At 49.8% G+C, this 22,708-nt stretch overlaps 1 protein-coding gene across 1 annotated transcript; it reads right to left on the bottom strand.

The window, feature by feature from the left end:
* Positions 1–1,110: 1,110 nt before the first annotated feature.
* LOC147124906 (putative G protein-coupled receptor 139) lies at positions 1,111–8,232 on the bottom strand. Its single transcript, XM_085987625.1, has 2 exons — positions 7,450–8,232; positions 1,111–1,209 (listed from the first exon to the last, which is right to left on the bottom strand). Exons 1-2 carry the CDS (start codon positions 8,230–8,232, stop codon positions 1,111–1,113), a joined length of 882 nt encoding a protein of 293 aa, XP_085843751.1.
* Between the last annotated feature and the right edge of the window lie 14,476 nt (positions 8,233–22,708).

Here is a 22,708-nt window from a genome sequence, read left to right as displayed (position 1 = left end):
GCAGCAGTCTGGGCTGGCTGACAGGCAGCATCAAGGGCAATGGCAGAGTGGCAGTGGTGGGAACAGGAATGCTGTCAGCTTGAGAGAGGAAAGAAGGGTCCTGCTCCACTGACCCACTGCCACTTACCTGGGGCAGCGCTTCAGTATTCCTAGCATCCTGTTGCAGCACCCTGCAAGCCCCGGTTGACCCCATGAGGGCAACAGTCAGAACTTGGGTGGCTTACAGCTGCAACTGCATGACAGCAGTCTGAGCCTGGGTGGCATCATGCTGAAACTTCGTGAGAGCAGTCTGAATTTCAATGGCACCAAGGAAAGACTGCATGAGGGAAGTCTGAGCTTCTGCTGCAGCACTAACACATTGGATCACTTTTGCCTGTGCTGCAATGTGCACCATCATGTCTGGATTGACACGGTCTCTTTGGGAGTGTGCCATCAATTCCAGGCTGGAAATCCTGGGCTCCAAGCTCTGCGCAGAGACCCGTGCAATGTTAGAGGCTGACGCCGCCATGCTCTTTGACATTGCCAAGAGGCTCTCTGGCGGCCTTGCCATTGCACCTAGCAATTCGATGTGCATGCCCATCACCCTTCCTCTGAAGGCCGCCCCATCGAGGTCCTCATCTGAGTCCTGTGCAGCAGAACTCGTGAGCGAACTCGCCATCTGGGGAGCTGGCCCCCAAGCTACCCTTTCCCATGCCTTGCTGCAGCGCCCCCCCCCGTTCCTGGTGAATCACCCTGTGCAGATCCCGCTTCTACACTAGACTCTAACGTATGTGTAGTGCCAGTTTCTGAGCTGGGGTCTGTGAGTGACTGAGGCAGTGATGCAGTGTCTTCTTCCTCCTCGTCTCCCCTCTCGCTCTCTTCCATGACCTCGGGGACAGGCTGCTCGGGTGCTTGTTCATTATCTGAAAGCAGAAAGGCTCAAGAGTCGGGTTGTGGTGAGGGGAGGGGACGCGGGGAAGCAAGATGAATAGCTTGAAAGTGAGAAGAGATTGTCGGATGAGGGGGAAGTGGGATGTGAGAAGAATAATTAGGAATGACCACACTGTTGTTGTCCCCAAGGTGTTCAACCTCGACGGTTGACATGGCCTCTACCACATGCCGCCCAATTAGCTAACGAACTCGCTCCTCGAGCTGCCTGAAGTTCTGGGTGTCCGCCTGCACCCCCCCGTCTGTCTGCTGCTGCTCCCTCCGATTATGTGCCAGCTTAGCCTGCAAGAGAAAGAGAAGTCTGTGAGTGAGTACGGTGCAATGTGTTTGGGTGAAGTGTGTGAGTGAGTGCGGTGCAATGTGTTTGGGTGAAGTGTGTGAGTGAGTGCAGTGCAATGTGTTTGGGTGAAGTGTGTGAGTGAGTGCGGTGCAATGTGTTTGGGTGAAGTGTGTGAGTGAGTGCAGTGCAATGTGTTTGGGTGAAGTGTGTGAGTGAGTGCGGTGCAATGTGTTTGGGTGAAGTGTGTGAGTGAGTGCAGTGCAATGTGTTTGGGTGAAGTGTGTGAGTGAGTGCGGTGCAATGTGTTTGGGTGAAGTGTGTGAGTGAGTACGGTGCAATGTGTTTGGGTGAAGTGTGTGAGTGAGTGCAGTGCAATGTGTCTGGGTGAAGTATGTGAGTGAGTGCAGTGCAATGTGTTTGGGTGAAGTGTGTGTCAGTGCGGTGCAATGTGTTTGGGTGAAGTGTGTGAGTGAGTGCGGTGCAATGTGTTTGGGTGAAGTGTGTGAGTGAGTGCGGTGCAATGTGTTTGGGTGAAGTGTGTGAGTGAGTGTGGTGCAATGTGTTTGGGTGAAGTGTGTGAGTCAGTGCGGTGCAATGTGTTTGGGTGAAGTGTGTGAGTGAGTGTGGCGCAATGTGTTTGGGTGAAGTGTGTGAGTGAGTGTGGTGCAATGTGTTTGGGTGAAGTGTGTGAGTGAGTGCGGTGCAATGTGTTTGGGTGAAGTGTGTGAGTGAGTGCGGTGCAATGTGTTTGGGTGAAGTGTGTGAGTGAGTGTGGTGCAATGTGTTTGGGTGAAGTGTGTGAGTGAGTGCTGTGCAATGTGTTTGGGTGAAGTGTGTGAGTGAGTGCGGTGCAATGTGTTTGGGTGAAGTGTGTGAGTGAGTGTGGTGCAATGTGTTTGGGTGAAGTGTGTGAGTGAGTGTGGTGCAATGTGTTTGGGTGAAGTGTGTGAGTGAGTGCGGTGCAATGTGCTTGGGTGAAGTGTGTGAGTCAGTGCGGTGCAATGTTTTTGGGTGATTGTTGGATGTCGTGAAGGTTAAAAGTTTAACAGTCAAACTTCTTTGTATCTTAAAACAAACGGAATGCATTGACAGGCTTTCCGATATAAACAGGGTGACTTTGAAGTGTCGCAAAAGGAATGCATTGCTTGTTTTCTGAGATGTAAGTGCTTGTGTAAGGGAATAAATGTTAGTAATGAGTGGTTTAGTTTTAGGGTAATAAATATGGGTAGGAGGAATCCATTAGCTACAGAGAGCAGTTGGTAAAGCTTTTACTGCGAAGATGTTCGTAACTGTTACATCAGGAATTCTCGTGCCGGGGAAATCGTTCTGAGGTAAACAACTGTAAACTGTTTACACAAATAGACTGTTTTCAAAGGATTTGGGGAATAGATACATCATACAATCTTATCTCTGACAGTTTCCTTTGACGTATTCAAAATATGGTGCATAAATGAGCATGGTATTCAACAGTTTGTCAGAGGGCTCGAAAGATAGAACTTGCAACCTTAAATCCACTCTCTGTATACAGTTAAAGGCCGATCACCTTTACTGTGTATCAATAAAGTCTGTTCCATATATTCAATTCGAAGCCTCATGCTTACTTGAAATGTGTTGTTGTGAACCAGAGGAGAAAGGAGGTTGGCTGCTAACAGTGATGTGCCTGCCACAGTTGAATAGCTGTCAAGGTGTGCAAGGTGTGAGATGTGGGTGTGAGTGTTGCAACAGTGGTAAAGTTGTGAGGGTGAAGCGAAGCTCTGACTGTGAGGTATGACTGGTGATAGATAGAGATTGTTGCTAGTTGAGTGATGGGTGTGTGGTGCATTGAGCAGTGTGTGAGGCTTGTGGTACAGATGTTGGTATGTGGCATTTGCTGAAGCCTTCACTTACCCTGACCACCCGTGTAAGGTCATTAAACGTCTTCCTGCAAAGGATGGTGGACTTTGGCACCACAGTATCCGCTATTACATGGTCGGCTATCTCCTGCCACATTATGCATCAGGTGTATGGCGAGGGTCCTGACACTTTAGGGGTAGAGTACAGCCCGCCTCCTCTCCATGGCCACAATGAGTGCCTCCAGAGTTTTGTCAGAGGACCTCCAGGCTCTCTCCCTGTTTCGATGATGTGCCGGTTCCTGTGCCAGTGCTGGTTCCTGTGCCAGTGCTGGTTCCTGTGCCTGTGCCTGTGCCTGTGCCTGTGCCTGTGCATGTTGGCGTAGCTCCAGTTGCAACTGCCCTGACAATGAGGTGCTGTAACATCAATGCACCTCCCCTTTAAGTAGTGCCACACATGACTATGAATTAGACTGGCCCTGATATTGGTCCACCTGTTGAGCATTAAGCCAATGAGTAGCAGTTTTAGTGCTGAATATTGCATGCTACCTAGACCGTTTTAACTTTGGCCTTAACACTGCCCGTTTCATGGCTATAATCAATTTTTAGCCCAATGAATTAAACGGAAAGAAAATAATGTACATGGAAAATGAAGCAGGTCCTGATTAACAATAAATTGAAGCTATCGCTACAATGCTCAGAGGCCATGAGTAAATCAAATCAGATGTTTGGATGTGTTAAAAGGTAAATATTGAGCTGACATAGTGAGGTAATCCTGCCACTTTATAAATCATTGGTGCGACTGCACTTAGTATACAGTGTACAGTTCTGGTCACATCAGTGCAGAAAGGATACTACAGCTATTGAAAGGATACAGAAGAGAGCAACCAGAATGATTATGTGGGTGGAGGGATTGGATTTTGAGGAGTGATTATGTAAATTAATCATGTTCTCACTGGAACAGAGAAGATTGAGAGATGATTTGATTGCTGTTTTAGGATTCTTGAGGTGTGGTGCCCAGAACTGAACACAGTACCAGATGGGGTCTAACCAGAGCTTTATATAACTCTAACATAACTTCTACCCCTTTGTATTCCAGCCCCCTTGAGATATAGCCAATATTCCATTAGCTGTTTTAATTATTTTTTGTACCTGCCCTGGGCTTTTAGTGATTTATGTACATGAACTCCTAAGTCTCTCTTTGCTCCTCCACTGTTCCTACCTTATCACCAATTAGTAAATACTCTGATCTATCTTTCTTAGGTTCAAAGTAGATGACCTCACACTTTCCCATGTCAAATTCCATCTGCCACACAATGTGCCCCTTAATTTTTTTTGTATGCACGTCCCCTTTAAGGGGCTGTGCGACCCATTGAAAATACCACGCATGTGTGGCCAAACTCATTGAATTTTTTGAAGAGGTAAGAGAGAGAGTAGACAAGGGTAATGTAGTAGAGGTAATTTATCTAGATTTTCAAAAGGCCTTCGATAAGTTACCACTTAATAGACTAATGTGTAAGGTCAGGGAATGCGGAGCCAGGGGACAAGTAGCAGAATGGATAGCTGGCTGGCTTCAAGACAGAAAGCAGAGAATAAGGGTAAATGGTAGATATTCAGAGTGGCAAAAGGTGGGAAATGATGTTCCACAAGGATCAGTGTTGGGACCAATGTTGGTCACAATTTATATTAACGATTTAAACTTTGGAATCAAAAACACAATTTCTAAATTTGCGGACCACACCAAATTTGGGGTGGGGGGGTGGATTGTCAATACTGAGGAGGATTGCAACAAATTATAAGAAGGCATTAATAAACTTGCAGAATGGGCATATAATTGGCAAATGAATTTCAACACAGATAAATGTGAAGTATTACATTTTGGTAAGAAAAATAGGGAGGTGACATAGTACTTGGAAAATAAAAATCTAATTGGGGTAGAGGAGAAAAGGGATCTCAGAGTACAAATATTCAAATCACTCAAAGTATCGACACATGTTAACAAGGCCATAAAAAAAGCAAAGCAAGCACTAGGGTTTGTTTCTAGAGGGATAGAATTGAAAAGTAGGTCAGTTATGCTAAACCTGTATTGAACCTTGGTTAGACCACAGTCAGAGTACTGCGTGCATTTCTGGTCGCCATATTATAAAAAGGATATAAAGGCACTGGAGAGGGTGCAGAGGAGATTTACAAGGATGATACCAGGAATGCGAGGGTATACCTATCAGGAAAGAATGAACAGGCTGGTCTCTTTTCTCTTGAAAAGAGAAGGCTGAGGGATGACCTAATAGAGGTCTTTAAAATCATGAAAGGCTTTGATAGAGTAGATACAGAGAGAGTGTTTCCACTTGTGGGGAAGAGCAAAACTAGAGGCCATCAATATAAAATAGTCACCAAGAAATCAAATAGAGGAATTCAGAAGGAACTTCATTACCCAGAGAGTGGTGAGAATGTGGAACTCGCTACCACAGGGAGTTGTAAAAGTGAATGGTATAAATGCATTTAAGGGGTGGTTAGATAAGCATATGAGGTAGATGGGAATAGAGGGATACGCTGATAGATTTAGATGAGGAAAGACGGGAGGAGGCGCGAGTGGAGCATAAATGCCGGCATGGACTGTTGGGCCGAATGGCTTGTTTCTGTGCTGTATATCCTGTGTAATCCGATGTAAAATTCTTGAATTAAGAGTTTTGGAAGAACATGTCTAGAGCAGCTACAATTTCTCCCCTACTTCTTCTAATATCCTGGGGTGGAAACCACCAGGTCCTGGAGATTTGTCTCCTTATTTTTTCCATGACCTTTTTTAAAAAATTACATTGAATCTAGTTAGTTCCTCCCCTTTCTCTATTTTTAATTTTCCTCATATCTCTGGTACTTTATCCTTATCCTCTACCTCACCACCACTTCTCCCGACCCCCTCCACTGTCTCTAAATTGTCACACTGCTTATCCGACATCCAGTATTGGATGAGCAGAAATTTCCTCCAAAATAAATATTGGGAAGACTGAAGCCATTGCCTTCGGTCCCCACCACAAGCTCCATTCCCTAGCCATCAACTCCAGCCCTCTCCCTAACATCTGTCTGAGGCTGAACCAGACTGTTCGCAACCGTGGCGTAAAATTTGACCTTGAAATGAGCTTCTAACTACATATCCGTACCACAACTAAGACCGCCTATTTCCACCTCTGTAACATCGCCCATCTCCGCCCTTGCCTCAGCTCATCTGCTTCTGAAACCCTCATCCATGCCTTTGTTACCTCTAGATTTGACTATTCCAATCCATTTCTGGCTGGCCTCCCACGTTCTACCCTACTTAAACCTGTCATCATCCAAATCTCTGCATTCTCTCACATTCACCCATCACCCCTGTGCTCGCTGATCTACATTGGCTCCTGGTTAAGCAATGTCTCGATTTTAAAATTCTCATCCTTGTTTTCAAATCCCTCCATGGCCTCGCCCCTCCCTTCCCATCTGTGTAATCTCCTCCAGCCCCAAAACCCCCTGAGATATCTGTGCTCCTCTAACCCTGACCTCTTGAGCATTCCTGATTATAATCGCTCAACCATTGGTGGCCGTGCCTTCAGCTGCCAAGCCCTAAGCTCCGGAATTCCCTCCATAAACCTCTTCACCTCTCTACCTCTCTTTCCTCCTTTAAGACGCTCCTTAAAACCTACTTCGTTTGGTCATTTCTCCTATGTGGCTCGGTGTCAAGCTTTGTTTTTAACACACCATGAAGTGCCGTGGGATGTTTTACTACATTAGAGGCGCTATATAAATAAACGTTGTTGTTGCTGTTGTTTTGTTGAAGACTGATACAAAGTAAGTATTTAGTAATACAAAAAGAAAATACTGCAGATGCTGGAAATCTGAAATAAAAACAGAAAATGCTGGAGACACTCAGGAGGTCAGGCAGCATCTGTGAAGAGAGAAACAGAGCTAACGTTTCAGGGCAATGACCTTTCGACAGAACTGGAAAAAAGCAGGAAATGGAACAGATTTTTAACCAAGTGTAGTGGCTGGGAAATGGGGGAGGGGATGAAAGAACAAAAGGAAAGGTCTGTGATAGGATAGAAAGCAGGAGAAATTAAGAGATATTGAGAGACATTAAGAGATATTCAAGGCAAAAGGGGATGGTAATGAGACACGTTAAGAAACAAAGGATGGCTCTAAATGAAGTGTAAATTGTGCTGGCAGAATTAAAGACAGCTGCCATGTGGGAGAGAAGAACAGAAGGCCAATCAAAAAATGTGGATAAAATATATATATATGATAGGGGCCGGGGTTATGATCTGAAATTGTTGAACTCAATGTTGAGTCCAGAGGGCTGCAAAGTGCCTAATCGAAAGTTGAGGTGCTGTTCCTCAATCATTTTCATGATGTAAATAATTTGACTATTAATTTCAGTGGATATTTCACCCCATTCTTCAACTCTTCTCTGAACTTCCTCTGGGTGGCTGCGTAAATACAGGTGTTGGTGCAGCAGCTCAGGAGCTGAAGCAAGAACGCTACTTCTTGGGCGATGTACAAAGGGTCATTGGGACCTGAGGAAGAATAATCGTTTGCAATCTGCATGTATAGGAACACTATAAGATACATCGTCCACAACAAGATGAAAGTCCCGGTTACAGTGAAGAGTAAGATGATGGATTTCTTTCGGTTCTCCATCTCTGGGTCATGGTGAGTCTCCCCACTGCCGTGACCCCGGAGCCTCCCGCGGACTCGACTGGCCACTAAAATGTATCTTACGGTCAAGGCGTTGAGCAGCAAAATCACACCGAATGCAACAAATGAGCTTAACATCGTGTCGATTACGTCAAAGACTTTCCATACCTGTGAAGTGTAATAGTTTGGTATTAAGTTACAGTACCAAGGTACACCATCCATTATGTAGCGAGGTGTGTATGCAAAGTACCAGGGGATGTTTTTTAAACAGAACAGCACACTGACAGTTGGTATAACAGCAGCCGCACATTTTGCAGTGCAATATTTTGTTTTCAGCTTCTGACAACAAATGGCTACAAAGCGGTCAAAGGTGAAAGCCACGGTTAACCAAACCGAACTGTCTCTGGCTGCGAACAGTAAGATGGCTCTGAGGCGACACAGTGGAGTAATGTGCAGGAAACTGACCAGGAAAAAAAGACCATTGATCCGATTCAATATCACACCCATGATGGTGACCAGTAGATCTGACACCGCCATGGCCAGCAGGTAGCGAGTGACACAGCGGGAGAGACCGCACTTTCCTCGGGACAGGATCACAATGGCTGCCACATTAGCTGTAGAAGAAAGGGGAAATCAGATTCAGATTCAGAGTCACAGCAAACACATCAGTTTGTCGGGAGTTTGTGGGAGATTTACAGCTTTCTCACTGGCTGGATATTGATCCCTGTGTAGGGATCCCAGAGGGACCCTGATTCCGAAAGTTTACAAATTGTCCCGTATTGGAAACAGTAATTTAATTTTATTCAGGACAAGCAAGGTTTAATGTGAGTAGGCAGCACCCTGTGTTTCTTGTCTCTTGTCTCTCTCTCCTGGGTGTCCCCTGGATTCTTCCAGAAATCTTCTACCCTTTGTGGCTCTTGAGAACCCCCTTTTTATAACCTTACTATTATTCAAAACCTATGGAGTCTAAGGCCGCGATTTTGTCATTGGATGCGGCTTGGGAGCGGGTCAGGTGGTTTCTGGGTTCCAGTCCCATGCCCAGCTGCACCCGGCCCACGGACGTGATTTTCCCTTGATTGACTTTGTTAAGCCTGCCCCGCAGGCTTGCCGGCCAATTAAGCGGAAGCCAGTCAGATGACATCATTTGATGATGCGTCATCAGCCGGTTTTCTTAAAGGGACCACGCACAAGGGGGCTCTTGCACCCAGGCTCTCCAATGACTCCCTCCATCGGCTAGAACAGATGGCAGCTGCAGGTGACGTTACAGAAGCAAGCTGTCACTGGTGAGAGAGGTTCTCCCAATGAGGTGGAACTAGACATCGATTTCAAACTTGTTACCTACAGAAAAGTGTAAATGCATTAAAAATGATTTTCCCAACATTTTCTTACCTCTGAAACTCACCAGTGCACCATTGGATCCTTCACACCACTTCAGCAGCTGTCATCAATGCAGAAACATTACAGCAGACTCACAACACGCCACACTTACCTGGCGTGGTGCCTGGACGTCAGGAACCCCGAGAGAGAAGCAGCAAAATTGAAAATGTGCCTGTTAAGTACTATCAAGAACCTGTTAACAGGCAGGTAAGTGGCTTTAATCCTCTTCCCGCCGCTAGGTATCTGGACCATGTGCAAATCGGTGACCCGACACTTGGGAAAATTGATTGGAGGCGGGTTGATAGCAGAATTGGAACCCGTCGTCAATCAAACCGATTTTAACCCTTGACCCACCTCCAAACCCGCCCTCTCATTGCCGATAAAATCGCGGCCTTACTGAACCAATCACCGGCTTACACCCAATTCCTCGAAATCCAATCATGAAGATGCTACATACAAAGCAACTCTGCTTACTCAGGTTCTGGTCTTATGACCCTCTGGCATCATCTGTTTATGACCACCAAGACTGATATATGTGCAGTTATAGCAACACAAAAGAAGATGTCTCAATACTAAAGTGATATGGTGTCCTTGATGGTTCTGTGATAGGCCCATGTTTCAGCTTACAGCCAGATATCAGCCCTCTCTTGTTCCTTCTCATAACAGGCCAACAGGGCTACAACCAATACAAAAAGAAAATACAGCAGATGCTGAAAATCTGAAATAAAAACAGAAAATGCTGGAGATATTCAGCAGGTCAGGCAGCATCTGTGAAGAGAGAAACAAAGTTAACGTTTCAGGTCGATGACCTTTTGTCAGAACTGGAAAAAAGCAGGAAATGGAACAGATTTTAAAGCAAGTTTAGGGGCTGGGAAATGGGGGAGGGGATGAAAGAACAAAAGGGAAGGTCTGTGATAGGATAGAAGGCAGGAGAAGTTAAGAGACAATTAGGGATATTCAAGGCAAAAGGAGATATTAATGGGACAGGTTAAGAAACAAATGATGGCTCTAGATGAAGCCTAAATTGTGCTGGCAGAATGAAAGACAGCTGCCATGTGTGAGAGAAGAACAGAAGGCACAAACATAAAGTGTGGATAAAAAATATATATCTGATAGGGGCCGGGTTATGATCTGAAATTGTTGAACTCAATGTTGAGTCCAGAAGGCTGTAAAGTTACAACCAATTTTCCCTGTCATTTTTTTTTTACCGGCCCTTTAAGGGGCTGTATGGGCCATTCAAAATACCGCACATGCATGGTTTATACATTGAGAAGCCAGCTGCGTGTGATCCCTGGAGCACTGTGCGACCGTGCAGCTTAAAGGTGAAGAGATCGCAAAGTCTCTGAAGAATGGATTCAGTCAAGAATATTTTTTGTGGATTTTATGGGATTTTTCTGAGGGTATTTTCCCTGTTATGGGATTGCCCTGTGCAGATACATGAAAGACTGGTTTGTTAAAACTCCAAAGAACGCATGGCAGTTGGCTGTGACAAAATAACTCATCCAGTATGTATGGGTCCGCCCGACAGTCCTGGAAAAAGGAGGGGGCCATTGAACTTGATTAGAAAAACCATTCTAATATGCAAAGCACTTCTCACCTCCATCTCAGAAGAGAAGCAGAACAATGAACCTACTGGCCTCACCCAGCCAGAAGGAAGCCAGTTTTCCCAACACAAAGACCGAAAGATATGTCCCAGACTTAGGGCCATTAACCCAATATGCATGGGTCCGACGATGACCCATCACTGGTTAAGCACCGGAGTGCTTAGAATTTCTCCCAACACAAAGACCAAAAGATATGTCCCAGACTTAAGGCCATTAACCCAATACGCATGGGTCCGAGGATGACTCATCACAGATTAAGCACCGGAGTGCTCAGAAGCAAATGGATTTTTAAGATTGGTGGGAAAAAGGGACAGGCAGACTATCTATAAAGATAAATTCTTTTCCACCATTCTCTCTCACTCTCTCTCTCGCTACTGCTCCAACAAGACAAGAAGTACCAGAGAAGCCAACGAGCAGAGCGATTGAAACCGGGGTAAGAATAATCTCTCAGAAGTGAAGTTTTTGGGCTATTCTGAGGGGGGAAGCTTCGTTTGGTTCAGCCAGGCGAAGGGGTTTATGCGACTGGGTAATTCGTTGGTAGGGGTGGAATTAGAGACCACCATAGCAACAAGGGAATTATTGCTTGTTATAGTCCCCAGTTTTGTACTGTATGTATGTTGATTGTAATCTGGATTTTATTCTCCACAGGGATTGTGATTTTGTTTAGTAGTGCATGTTTTAGCCAGTGTATGTTAGGCCAAATAAATACAAGTTTGATTTTTCACCGAAGCATTCCTGTCCGTGACTTATCTCATTTACACTCTGAATAATAATTACCGGGTATAGAACTTTCGTAAGGTGGGGGCGATTCGAACCGTCCGTCCAGCAATTGGGCTAGGATCAAAACCGTTTACACCTCCTGGCGACCAGCGGCAGGATCTGGGTTAAAAGAGTGTAAAAAACCACCTACAAAGGGAGCATTAGTTACAACTACAACTGACCTTGGTTTCCACAGCTAGCTCCACTCTCTACCCCATCCTTACTGTTGGCTAATATCCATGCTGCCACTGTCCCTTTTATTCCATGGGCTTCAACTTTGCTGGTAAGGTGCCACATAATAGGCTTGCCAGCGAAGTTGAAGCCCTTGGAATAACAGGGACAATGGCAGCATGGATACGAAATTGGCTAAGTGACAGGAAACTGAGAGTAGTGGTGAACGGTTGTTTTTCGGACTGGAGGAAGGTATATGGTGGTGTTCCCGGGGGTTGGTACTAGGACCACTGCTTTTCTTGATATATATTAATGACTTGGACTTGGGTGTACAGGGCACAAATTCAAAAAATTTGCAGATGACACAAAACTCGGAAATGTAGTGAACATAAGAAATATGAGCTGGAGTAGGCTATTTGGCCCTTTGAGCCTGCTCCACCATTCAACAAGATCATAGCTGATCTTCTACCTCAACCTCACCTTCCTGCACTCTCCCCAAAAACAGTGAGGAGGATAGTGATAGACTTAAAGAGGACATAGACAGGCTGGTGGAATGGGCGGACATGTGGCAGATGAAAATTAACACAGAAAAGTGCAAAGTGATACATTTTGGTAGGAAGAACGAGGAGAGGCAATTTAAACTAAAGGGTACAATTCTAAAGGGGGTGCATGTACAGAGAGACCTGGAGGTATATGTTGAAGGTGGCAGGGCAGGTTGAGAAAGTGGTTAAAAAAAAGTATACAAGATCCTGGGCTTTATAAATAGAGGCATAGAGTACAAAAGTAAGGAAGTTATGATGAACCTGTATAAAATACTGGTTTGGACTCAACTGGAGTATTGCGTCCAATTCTGGGCACTGCACTTTAGGAAGGATATGGAGGCCTTAGAGAGGGTGCAGAAAATATTTGCAAGAATGATTCCAGGGATGAGAGACTTCAGTTACGTGGATAGACTGGAGAAGCTGAGGTTGTTCTCCTTAGAGCAGAGAAGATTGAGAGGAGATTTGATAGAGCTGTTCAAAATCATGAGGGGTCTAGACAGAGTAGATAGAGAGAAACTGTCCCCATTGGCGGAAGGATCGAGAATCAAAGGATACAGATTAAAGGTGATTGGCAGAAGAACCAAAGGCGACATGAGGGAAAACCTTTTTACGCAGCAAGTGGTTAGGATCTGGAATGCACTGTTGAAAGGGTGCTGGAGGCAGACGCAATCACAGGTTTCAAAAGGCAATTGGATAAGTACCTGAAGGAAAAAAATTTGCAGGGCTACGGGGAAAGGGCGGGGGAATGGAACTAGCTGAAGTGCTCTTGCAGAGAGCCGGCACGGGCTTGATGGGTCGAATGGCCTCCTTCTGTGCTGTAACCATTCTATGATTCTATGATCTATGATTCTATATCCAACTCTCATTAATTCGCCCACAGCTTCCCTATTCGACGATAGCAGTCCTCTTTCTCATCCCAGGCTGTCTGGGTTACGGTTTCCTCACTAAAGATTGAAAACAACTATTATGCTTTATTTCGCTGCCCGATTGCGCAGGTACATGGAAGATGTCACGTTTGTGATTATGCTAATAAATTTTAGCTGAATCTTGAAGCGAAACCGAACCATTGCAATTTCAAATGCATTGTGGCTGCAATTTCCCGATTGCGCCCAAAGCGGAAACTCTACGTCCAACTGTATTGAGTTGGGATGGAAGAGAAAATGGGGCAGTGTCAAAGCAAGCAAGCAAAAAATATCAGACCAAAATCAAGCCTAAACATTACAATAGATTTTGTAGACATAATTCTCCAAGGTAATTCAAATTTTCATCGTTAGTTGTGGCACTAGCTTGCAGCCATATTAAGGACACTTTCTTTAGATAAGAATTGTTTAGTTATTCATGCACATTATGATGTTAGTGTTGAGGATGGAACGCTTCACTTTTTAGGTAACCCAGTATGAGCATCAAGCACTCTCAAGTCAGGTATTGCACAATCAACAACAACAACCTATATTTATATAGTGCCTTTAACGCAGTTAAATGTCCCAAGGCACTTCACAGGAGCGTTATCAAACAAAATTTGGCACTGAGCCACGTAAGTAGATATTAGGACAGATGACCAAAATCTTGGTCAAAGAGGTTTTAAGGAGCGTATTAAAGGAGGAAAGAAAGAGAGAGAGGCGGAGAGGTTTAGGGAAGATATTACAGAGCTTAGATCCTCGGCAACTGAAGGCACAGCCACCAATGGTGGAGTGATTAAAATCAGGGAGGCGCAAGAGGCCAGAATTGCAGGAACACAGAGATCTCGGAGGGTTGTAAGACCGGAGGAGGGTACAGAGATAAGAAGAGGTGAGGCTATGGCGGGGTTTTGTAAACAAGGATGAGAATTTTAAAATTGAGATGCTGCTGGACCGGGAGCCAATGGCGGTCAGCAAGCACAGGGGTGACGGGTGAACAGGACTCAGTGCGCCTTAGGATACGAGCAGCAGAGTTTGCGCAGGGTAGAAGATGGGAGGCAGGTCGGGAGAGCCTGGAATAGTCAAGGCTAGAGGCAACAAAGGCATGGTTGAGGGGTTTAGCATCAGATGAGCTGAGGCAGTGACGGGAAGGGGTGATGTTACACCAGGTGGAAGTAGGCGGTCTTGAAGCAGAGTAATGCTCCCTCTACTCTATCCTAACGTCAGGCTCCTTCGACTCTGCCACAACAACAGACTCCCTCAATACCACAACAACAGACTCCCTCTACTCTGCCCCAACAACAGGCTCCCTCTAATCTGCCACAACAACAGACTCCCTCTATACCACAACAACAGACTCCCTCTACTCTGCCCCAACAACAGGCTCCCTCTACTCTGCACCAACAACAGACTCCCTCTACTCTGCCCCAACAACAGGCTCCCTCTACTCTGCCACAACAACAGACTCCCTCTATACCACAACAACAGACTCCCTCTACTCTGCCCCAACAACAGGCTCCCTCTACTCTGCACCAACAACAGGCTCCCTCTACTCTGCCCCAACAACAGGCTCCCTCTACTCTGCCCCAACAACAAGCTCCCTCTACTCTGCCCCAACAACAGGCTCCCTCTACTCTGCCCCAACAACAGGCTCCCTCTACTCTGCCCCAACAACAGGCTCCCTCTACTCTGCCCTAACAACAGGCTCCCTCTACTCTGCCCCAACAACAGACTCCCTCTACTCTGCCCCAACAACAGGCTCCCTCTACTCTGCCCCAACAACAGGCTCCCTCCACTCTGTCCCAAAAACAGACTCCCTCTACTCTGCCCCAACAACAGACTCCCTCTACTCTGCCCCAACAACAGGCTCCCTCTACTCTGCCCCAACAACAGGCTCCCTCTACTCTGCCCCAACAACAGGCTCCCTCTACTCTGCCCCAACAACAGACTCCCTCTACTCTGCCCCAACAACAGGCTGGCTCTACTCTGCCCAACAACAGGCTCCCTCTACTCTGCCCCAACAACAGACACCCTCTACTCTGCCCCAACAACAGGCTCCCTCTACTCTGCCCCAACAACAGGCTCCCTCTACTCTGCCCCAACAACAGGCTCCCTCTACTCTGCCCCAACAACAGGCTCCCTCTACTCTGCCCCAACAACAGACTCCCTCTCCTCTGCCCCAACAACAGGCTCCCTCTACTCTGCACCAACAACAGACTCCCTCTACTCTGCCCCAACAACAGACTCCCTCTACTCTGCCCCAACAACAGGCTCACTCTACTCTGCCCCAACAACAGGTTCCCTCTACTCTGCCCCAAGAACAGGCTCCCTCTACTCTGCCCCAACAACAGGCTGGCTCTACTCTGCCCCAACAACAGGCTCCCTCTACTCTGCCCCAACAACAGGCACCCTCTACTCTGCCCCAACAACAGGTTCCCTCTACTCTGCCCCAACAACAGGCTGCCTGTACTCTGCCCCAACAACAGGCTCCCTCTTCTCTGCCCCAACAACAGGCTCCCTCTACTCTGCCCCAACAACAGGCTCCCTCTACTCTGCCCCAACAACAGGCTCCCTCTACTCTGCCCCAACAACAGGCTGGCTCTACTCTGCCCCAACAACAGGCTCCCTCTACTCTGCCCCAACAACAGGCTCCCTCTACTCTGCCCCAACAACAGGCTGGCTCTACTCTGCCCCAACAACAGACTCCCTCTACTCTGCCCCAACAACAGGCTCCCTCTACTCTGCCCCAACAACAGACTCCCTCTACTCTGCCCCAACAACAGGCTCCCTCTACTCTGCCCTAACATCAGGCTCCCTCTACTCTGCCCCAACAACAGGTTCCTTCTACTCTGCCCTAACATCAGGCTCCCTCTACTCTGCCCCAACAACAGGCTCCCTCTACTCTGCCCCAACAACAGGCTGGCTCTACTCTGCCCCAACAACAGACTCCCTCTAATCTGCCCCAACAACAGGCTCCCTCTACTCTGCCCCAACAACAGACTCCCTCTACTCTGCCCCAACAACAGGCTCCCTCTACTCTGCCCCAACAACAGGCTGGCTCTACTCTGCCCCAACAACAGGCTGGCTCTACTCTGCCGCAACAACAGGCTCCCTCTACTCTGCCCCAACAACAGGCTCCTTCTACTCTGCCCCAACAACAGGTTCCCTCTACTCTGCCCCAACAACAGGCTGGCTGTACTCTGCCCCAACAACAGGCTCCCTCTACTCAGCCCCAACAACAGGCTCCCTCTACTCTGCCCCAACAACAGGCTCCCTCTACTCTGCCCCAACAACAGGCTCCCTCTACTCTGCCCCAACAACAGGCTCCCTCTACTCTGCCCCAACAACAGGCTGGCTCTACACTGCCCCAACAACAGGCTCCCTCTACTCTGCCCCAACAACAGGCTCCCTCTACTCTGCCCCAACAACAGGCTGGCTCTGCTCTGCCCCAACAACAGGCTCCCTCTACTCTGCCCCAACAACAGGCTCCCTCTACTCTGCCCCAACAACAGGCTCCCTCTACTCTGCTCCAACAACAGGCTCCCTCTACTCTGCCCCAACAACAGACTCCCTCTCCTCTGCCCCAACAACAGGCTCCCTCTACTCTGCCCCAACAACAGACTCCCTCTACTCTGCCCCAACAACAGACTCCCTCTACTCTGCCCCAACAACAGGCTCACTCTCCTCTGACCCAACAACAGGTTCCCTCTACTCTGCCCCAACAACAGGCTCCCTCTACTCTGCCCCAACAACAGGCTGGCTCTTCTCTGCCCCAACAACAGGCTCCCTCTACTCTGCCCCAACAACAGGCACCCTCTACTCTGCCCCAACAACAGGTTCCCTCTACTCTGCCCCAACAACAGGCTGCCTGTACTCTGCCCCAACAACAGGCTCCCTCTTCTCTGCCCCAACAACAGGCTCCCTCTACTCTGCCCCAACAACAGGCTCCCTCTACTCTGCCCCAACAACAGGCTCCCTCTACTCTGCCCCAACAACAGGCTGGCTCTACTCTGCCCCAACAACAGGCTCCCTCTACTCTGCCCCAACAACAGGCTCCCTCTACTCTGCCCCAACAACAGTCTGGCTCTACTCTGCCCCAACAACAGACTCCCTCTACTCTGCCCCAACAACAGGCTCCCTCTACTCTGCCCCAACAACAGACTCCCTCTACTCTGCCCCAACAACAGGCTCCCTCTACTCTGCCCTAACATCAGGCTCCCTCTACTCTGCCCCAACAACAGGTTCCTTCTACTCTGCCCTAACATCAGGCTCCCTCTACTCTGCCCCAACAACAGGCTCCCTCTACTCTGCCCCAACAACAGGCTGGCTCTACTCTGCCCCAACAACAGACTCCCTCTACTCTGCCCCAACAACAGGCTCCCTCTACTCTGCCCCAACAACAGACTCCCTCTACTCTGCCCCAACAACAGGCTCCCTCTACTCTGCCCCAACAACAGGCTGGCTCTACTCTGCCCCAACAACAGGCTGGCTCTACTCTGCCGCAACAACAGGCTGGCTCTACTCTGCCCCAACAACAGGCTCCTTCTACTCTGCCCCAACAACAGGTTCCCTCTACTCTGCCCCAACAACAGGCTGGCTGTACTCTGCCCCAACAACAGGCTCCCTCTACTCTGCCCCAACAACAGGCTCCCTCTACTCTGCCCCAACAACAGGCTCCCTCTACTCTGCCCCAACAACAGGCTCCCTCTACTCTGCCCCAACAACAGGTTCCCTCTACTCTGCCCTAACATCAGACTCCCTCTACTCTGCCCCAACAACAGGCTCCCTCTACTCTGCCCCAACTACAGGCTCCCTCTACTCTGCCCCAACAACAGACTCCCTCTACTCTGCCCCAACAACAGGCTCCCTCTATTCTGCCCCAACAACAGGCTCCCTCTACTCTGCCCCAACAACAGGCTCCCTCTACTCTGCCCCAACAACAGGCTCCCTCTACTCTGCCCCAACAACAGACTCCCTCTACTCTGCCCCAACAACAGGCTGGCTCTACTCTGCCCCAACAACAGGCTCCCTCTAATCTGCCCCAACAACAGACTCCCTCTACTCTGCCCCAACAGCAGACTCCCTCTACTCTGACCCAACAACAGACTCCCTCTACTCTGCCGCAACAACAGACTCCCTCTACTCTGTCCCAACAACAGGCTCCCTCTAATTTGTCCCAACAACAGGCTCCCTCTACTCTGCCCCAACAACAGGCTCCCTCTACTCTGTCCCAACAACAGGCTCCCTCTACTCTGTCCCAACAACAGACTCCCTCTACTCTGCCACAACAACAGATTCCCTCTACTCTGCCCCAACAACAGTCTCCCTCTACTCTGCCCCAACAATAGGCTCCCTCTACTCTGCCACAACAACAGGTTCCCTCTACTCTGCCCCAACAACAGTCTCCCTCTACTCAGCCCCAACAACAGGCTCCCTCTACTCTGCCCCAACAACAGGCTCCCTCTACTCTGCCCTAACATCAGGCTCCCTCTACTCTGCCCCAACAACAGGTTCCTTCTACTCTGCCCTAACATCAGGCTCCCTCTACGCTGCCCCAACAACAGGCTCCCTCTACTCTGCCCCAACAACAGGCTGGCTCTACTCTGCCCCAACAACAGACCCCCTCTAATCTGCCCCAACAACAGGCTCCCTCTACTCTGCCCCAACAACAGACTCCCTCTACTCTGCCCCAACAACAGGCTCCCTCTACTCTGCCCCAACAACAGGCTGGCTCTACTCTGCCCCAACAACAGGCTGGCTCTACTCTGCCGCAACAACAGGCTCCCTCTACTGTGCCCCAACAACAGGCTCCTTCGACTCTGCCCCAACAACAGGTTCCCTCTACTCTGCCCCAACAACAGGCTGGCTGTACTCTGCCCCAACAACAGGCTCCCTCTACTCAGCCCCAACAACAGGCTCCCTCTACTCTGCCCCAACAACAGGCTCCCTCTACTCTGCCCCAACAACAGGCTCCCTCTACTCTGCCCCAACAAAAGGCTCCCTCTACTCTGCCCCAACAACAGGCTGGCTCTACACTGCCCCAACAACAGGCTCCCTCTACTCTGCCCCAACAACAGGCTCCCTCTACTCTGCCCCAACAACAGGCTGGCTCTGCTCTGCCCCAACAACAGGCTCCCTCTACTCTGCCCCAACAACAGCCTCCCTCTACTCTGCCCCAACAACAGGCTCCCTCGACTCTGCCCCAACAACAGGCTCCCTCTACTCTGCCCCAACAACAGACTCCCTCTCCTCTGCCCCAACAACAGGCTCCCTCTACTCTGCCCCAACAACAGACTCCCTCTACTCTGCCCCAACAACAGACTCCCTCTACTCTGCCCCAACAACAGGCTCACTCTCCTCTGCCCCAACAACAGGCTCCCTCTACTCTGCCCCAACAACAGGCTGGCTCTACTCTGCCCCAACAACAGGCTCCCTCTACTCTGCCCCAACAACAGGCACCCTCTACTCTGCCCCAACAACAGGTTCCCTCTACTCTGCCCCAACAACAGGCTGCCTGTACTCTGCCCCAACAACAGGCTCCCTCTTCTCTGCCCCAACAACAGGCTCCCTCTACTCTGCCCCAACAACAGGCTCCCTCTACTCTGCCCCAACAACAGGCTCCCTCTACTCTGCCCCAACAACAGGCTGGCTCTACTCTGCCCCAACAACAGGCTCCCTCTACTCTGCCCCAACAACAGGCTCCCTCTACTCTGCCCCAACAACAGGCTCCCTCTACTCTGCCCCAACAACAGACTCCCTCTACTCTGTCCCAACAACAGGCTCCCTCTACTCTGCCCTAACATCAGGCTCCCTCTACTCTGCCCCAACAACAGGTTCCTTCTACTCTGCCCTAACATCAGGCTCCCTCTACTCTGCCCCAACAACAGGCTCCCTCTACTCTGCCCCAACAACAGGCTGGCTCTACTCTGCCCCAACAACAGACTCCCTCTACTCTGCCCCAACAACAGGCTCCCTCTACTCTGCCCCAACAACAGACTCCCTCTACTTTGCCCCAACAACAGGCACCCTCTACTCTGCCCCAACAACAGGCTGGCTCTACTCTGCCCCAACAACAGGCTGGCTCTACTCTGCCGCAACAACAGGCTCCCTCTACTCTGCCCCAACAACAGGCTCCTTCTACTCTGCCCCAACAACAGGTTCCCTCTACTCTGCCCCAACAACAGGCTGGCTGTACTCTGCCCCAACAACAGGCTCCCTCTACTCTGCCCCAACAACAGGCTCCCTCTACTCTGCCCCAACAACCGACTCCCTCTACTCTGCCCCAACAACAGGCTCCCTCTACTCTGCCCCAACAACAGGCTCCCTCTACTCTGCCCCAACAACAGACTCCCTCTACTCTGCCCCAACAACAGGCTCCCTCTACTCTGCCCCAACAACAGGCTGGCTCTACTCTGCTCCAACAACAGACTCCCTCTACTCTGCCCCAACAACAGGCTCCCTCTACTCTGCCCCAACAACAGACTCCCTCTACTCTGCCCCAACAACAGGCTCCCTCTACTCTGCCCTAACATCAGGCTCCCTCTACTCTGCCCCAACAACAGGTTCCTTCTACTCTGCCCTAACATCAGGCTCCCTCTACTCTGCCCCAACAACAGGCTCCCTCTACTCTGCCCCAACAACAGGCTGGCTCCACTCTGCCCCAACAACAGACTCCCTCTACTCTGCCCCAACAACAGGCTGGCTGTACTCTGCCCCAACAACAGGCTCCCTCTACTCTGCCCCAACAACAGGCTCCCTCTACTCTGCCCCAACAACCGACTCCCTCTACTCTGCCCCAACAACAGGCTCCCTCTACTCTGCCCCAACAACAGGTTCCCTCTACTCTGCCCTAACATCAGACTCCCTCTACTCTGCCCCAACAACAGGCTCCCTCTACTCTGCCCCAACAACAGGCTCCCTCTACTCTGCCCCAACAACAGACTCCCTCTACTCTGCCCCAACAACAGGCTCCCTCTATTCGGCCCCAACAACAGGCTCCCTCTACTCTGCCCCAACAACAGGCTCCCTCTACTCTGCCCCAATAACAGGCTCCCTCTACTCTGCCCCAACAACAGACTCCCTCTACTCTGCCCCAACAACAGGCTGGCTCAACTCTGCCCCAACAACAGGCTCCCTCTAATCTGCCCCAACAACAGACTCCCTCTACTCTGCCCCAACAGCAGACTCCCTCTACTCTGACCCAACAACAGACTCCCTCTACTCTGTCCCAACAACAGGCTCCCTCTACTCTGCCCTAACATCAGGCTCCCTCTACTCTGCCCCAACAACAGGTTCCTTCTACTCTGCCCTAACATCAGGCTCCCTCTACTCTGCCCCAACAACAGGCTCCCTCTACTCTGCCCCAACAACAGGCTGGCTCTACTCTGCCCCAACAACAGACTCCCTCTACTCTGCCCCAACAACAGGCTCCCTCTACTCTGCCCCAACAACAGACTCCCTCTACTTTGCCCCAACAACAGGCTCCCTCTACTCTGCCCCAACAACAGGCTGGCTCTACTCTGCCCCAACAACAGGCTGGCTCTACTCTGCCGCAACAACAGGCTCCCTCTACTCTGCCCCAACAACAGGCTCCTTCTACTCTGCCCCAACAACAGGTTCCCTCTACTCTGCCCCAACAACAGGCTGGCTGTACTCTGCCCCAACAACAGGCTCCCTCTACTCTGCCCCAACAACAGGCTCCCTCTACTCTGCCCCAACAACCGACTCCCTCTACTCTGCCCCAACAACAGGCTCCCTCTACTCTGCCCCAACAACAGGTTCCCTCTAGTCTGCCCTAACATCAGACTCCCTCTACTCTGCCCCAACAACAGGCTCCCTCTACTCTGCCCCAACAACAGGCTCCCTCTACTCTGCCCCAACAACAGACTCCCTCTACTCTGCCCCAACAACAGGCTCCCTCTATTCGGCCCCAACAACAGGCTCCCTCTACTCTGCCCCAACAACAGGCTCCCTCTACTCTGCCCCAACAACAGGCTCCCTCTACTCTGCCCCAACAACAGACTCCCTCTACTCTGCCCCAACAACAGGCTGGCTCAACTCTGCCCCAACAACAGGCTCCCTCTAATCTGCCCCAACAACAGACTCCCTCTACTCTGCCCCAACAGCAGACTCCCTCTACTCTGACCCAACAACAGACTCCCTCTACTCTGCCGCAACAACAGACTCCCTCTACTCTGTCCCAACAACAGGCACCCTCTAATTTGTCCCAACAACAGGCTCCCTCTACTCTGCCCCAACAACAGGCTCCCTCTACTCTGTCCCAACAACAGGCTCCCTCTACTCTGTCCCAACAACAGACTCCCTCTACTCTGCCACAACAACAGATTCCCTCTACTCTGCCCCAACAACAGTCTAATTCTACTCTGCCCCAACAATAGGCTCCCTCTACTCTGCCACAACAACAGGTTCCCTCTACTCTGCCCCAACAACAGTCTCCCTCTACTCAGCCCCATCAACAGGCTCCCTCTACTCTGCCCCAACAACAGGCTCCCTCTACTCTGCCCCAACAACAGGCTCCCTCTACTCTGCCCCAACAACAGACTCCCTCTACTCTGCCCCAACAACAGACTCCCTCTACGCTGCCTCAACTACAGGCTCACTCTCCTCTGCCCCAACAACAGGTTCCCTCGACTCTGCCCCAACA

This window comes from Somniosus microcephalus, chromosome 1 (genome assembly GCF_052327205.1).
Source record: "Somniosus microcephalus isolate GS21.2 chromosome 1, FLI_Smic_1.0, whole genome shotgun sequence".
Taxonomy (NCBI): Eukaryota; Metazoa; Chordata; class Chondrichthyes; order Squaliformes; family Somniosidae; genus Somniosus; species Somniosus microcephalus.
This window is presented reverse-complemented; position numbering and strand designations above follow the sequence as displayed.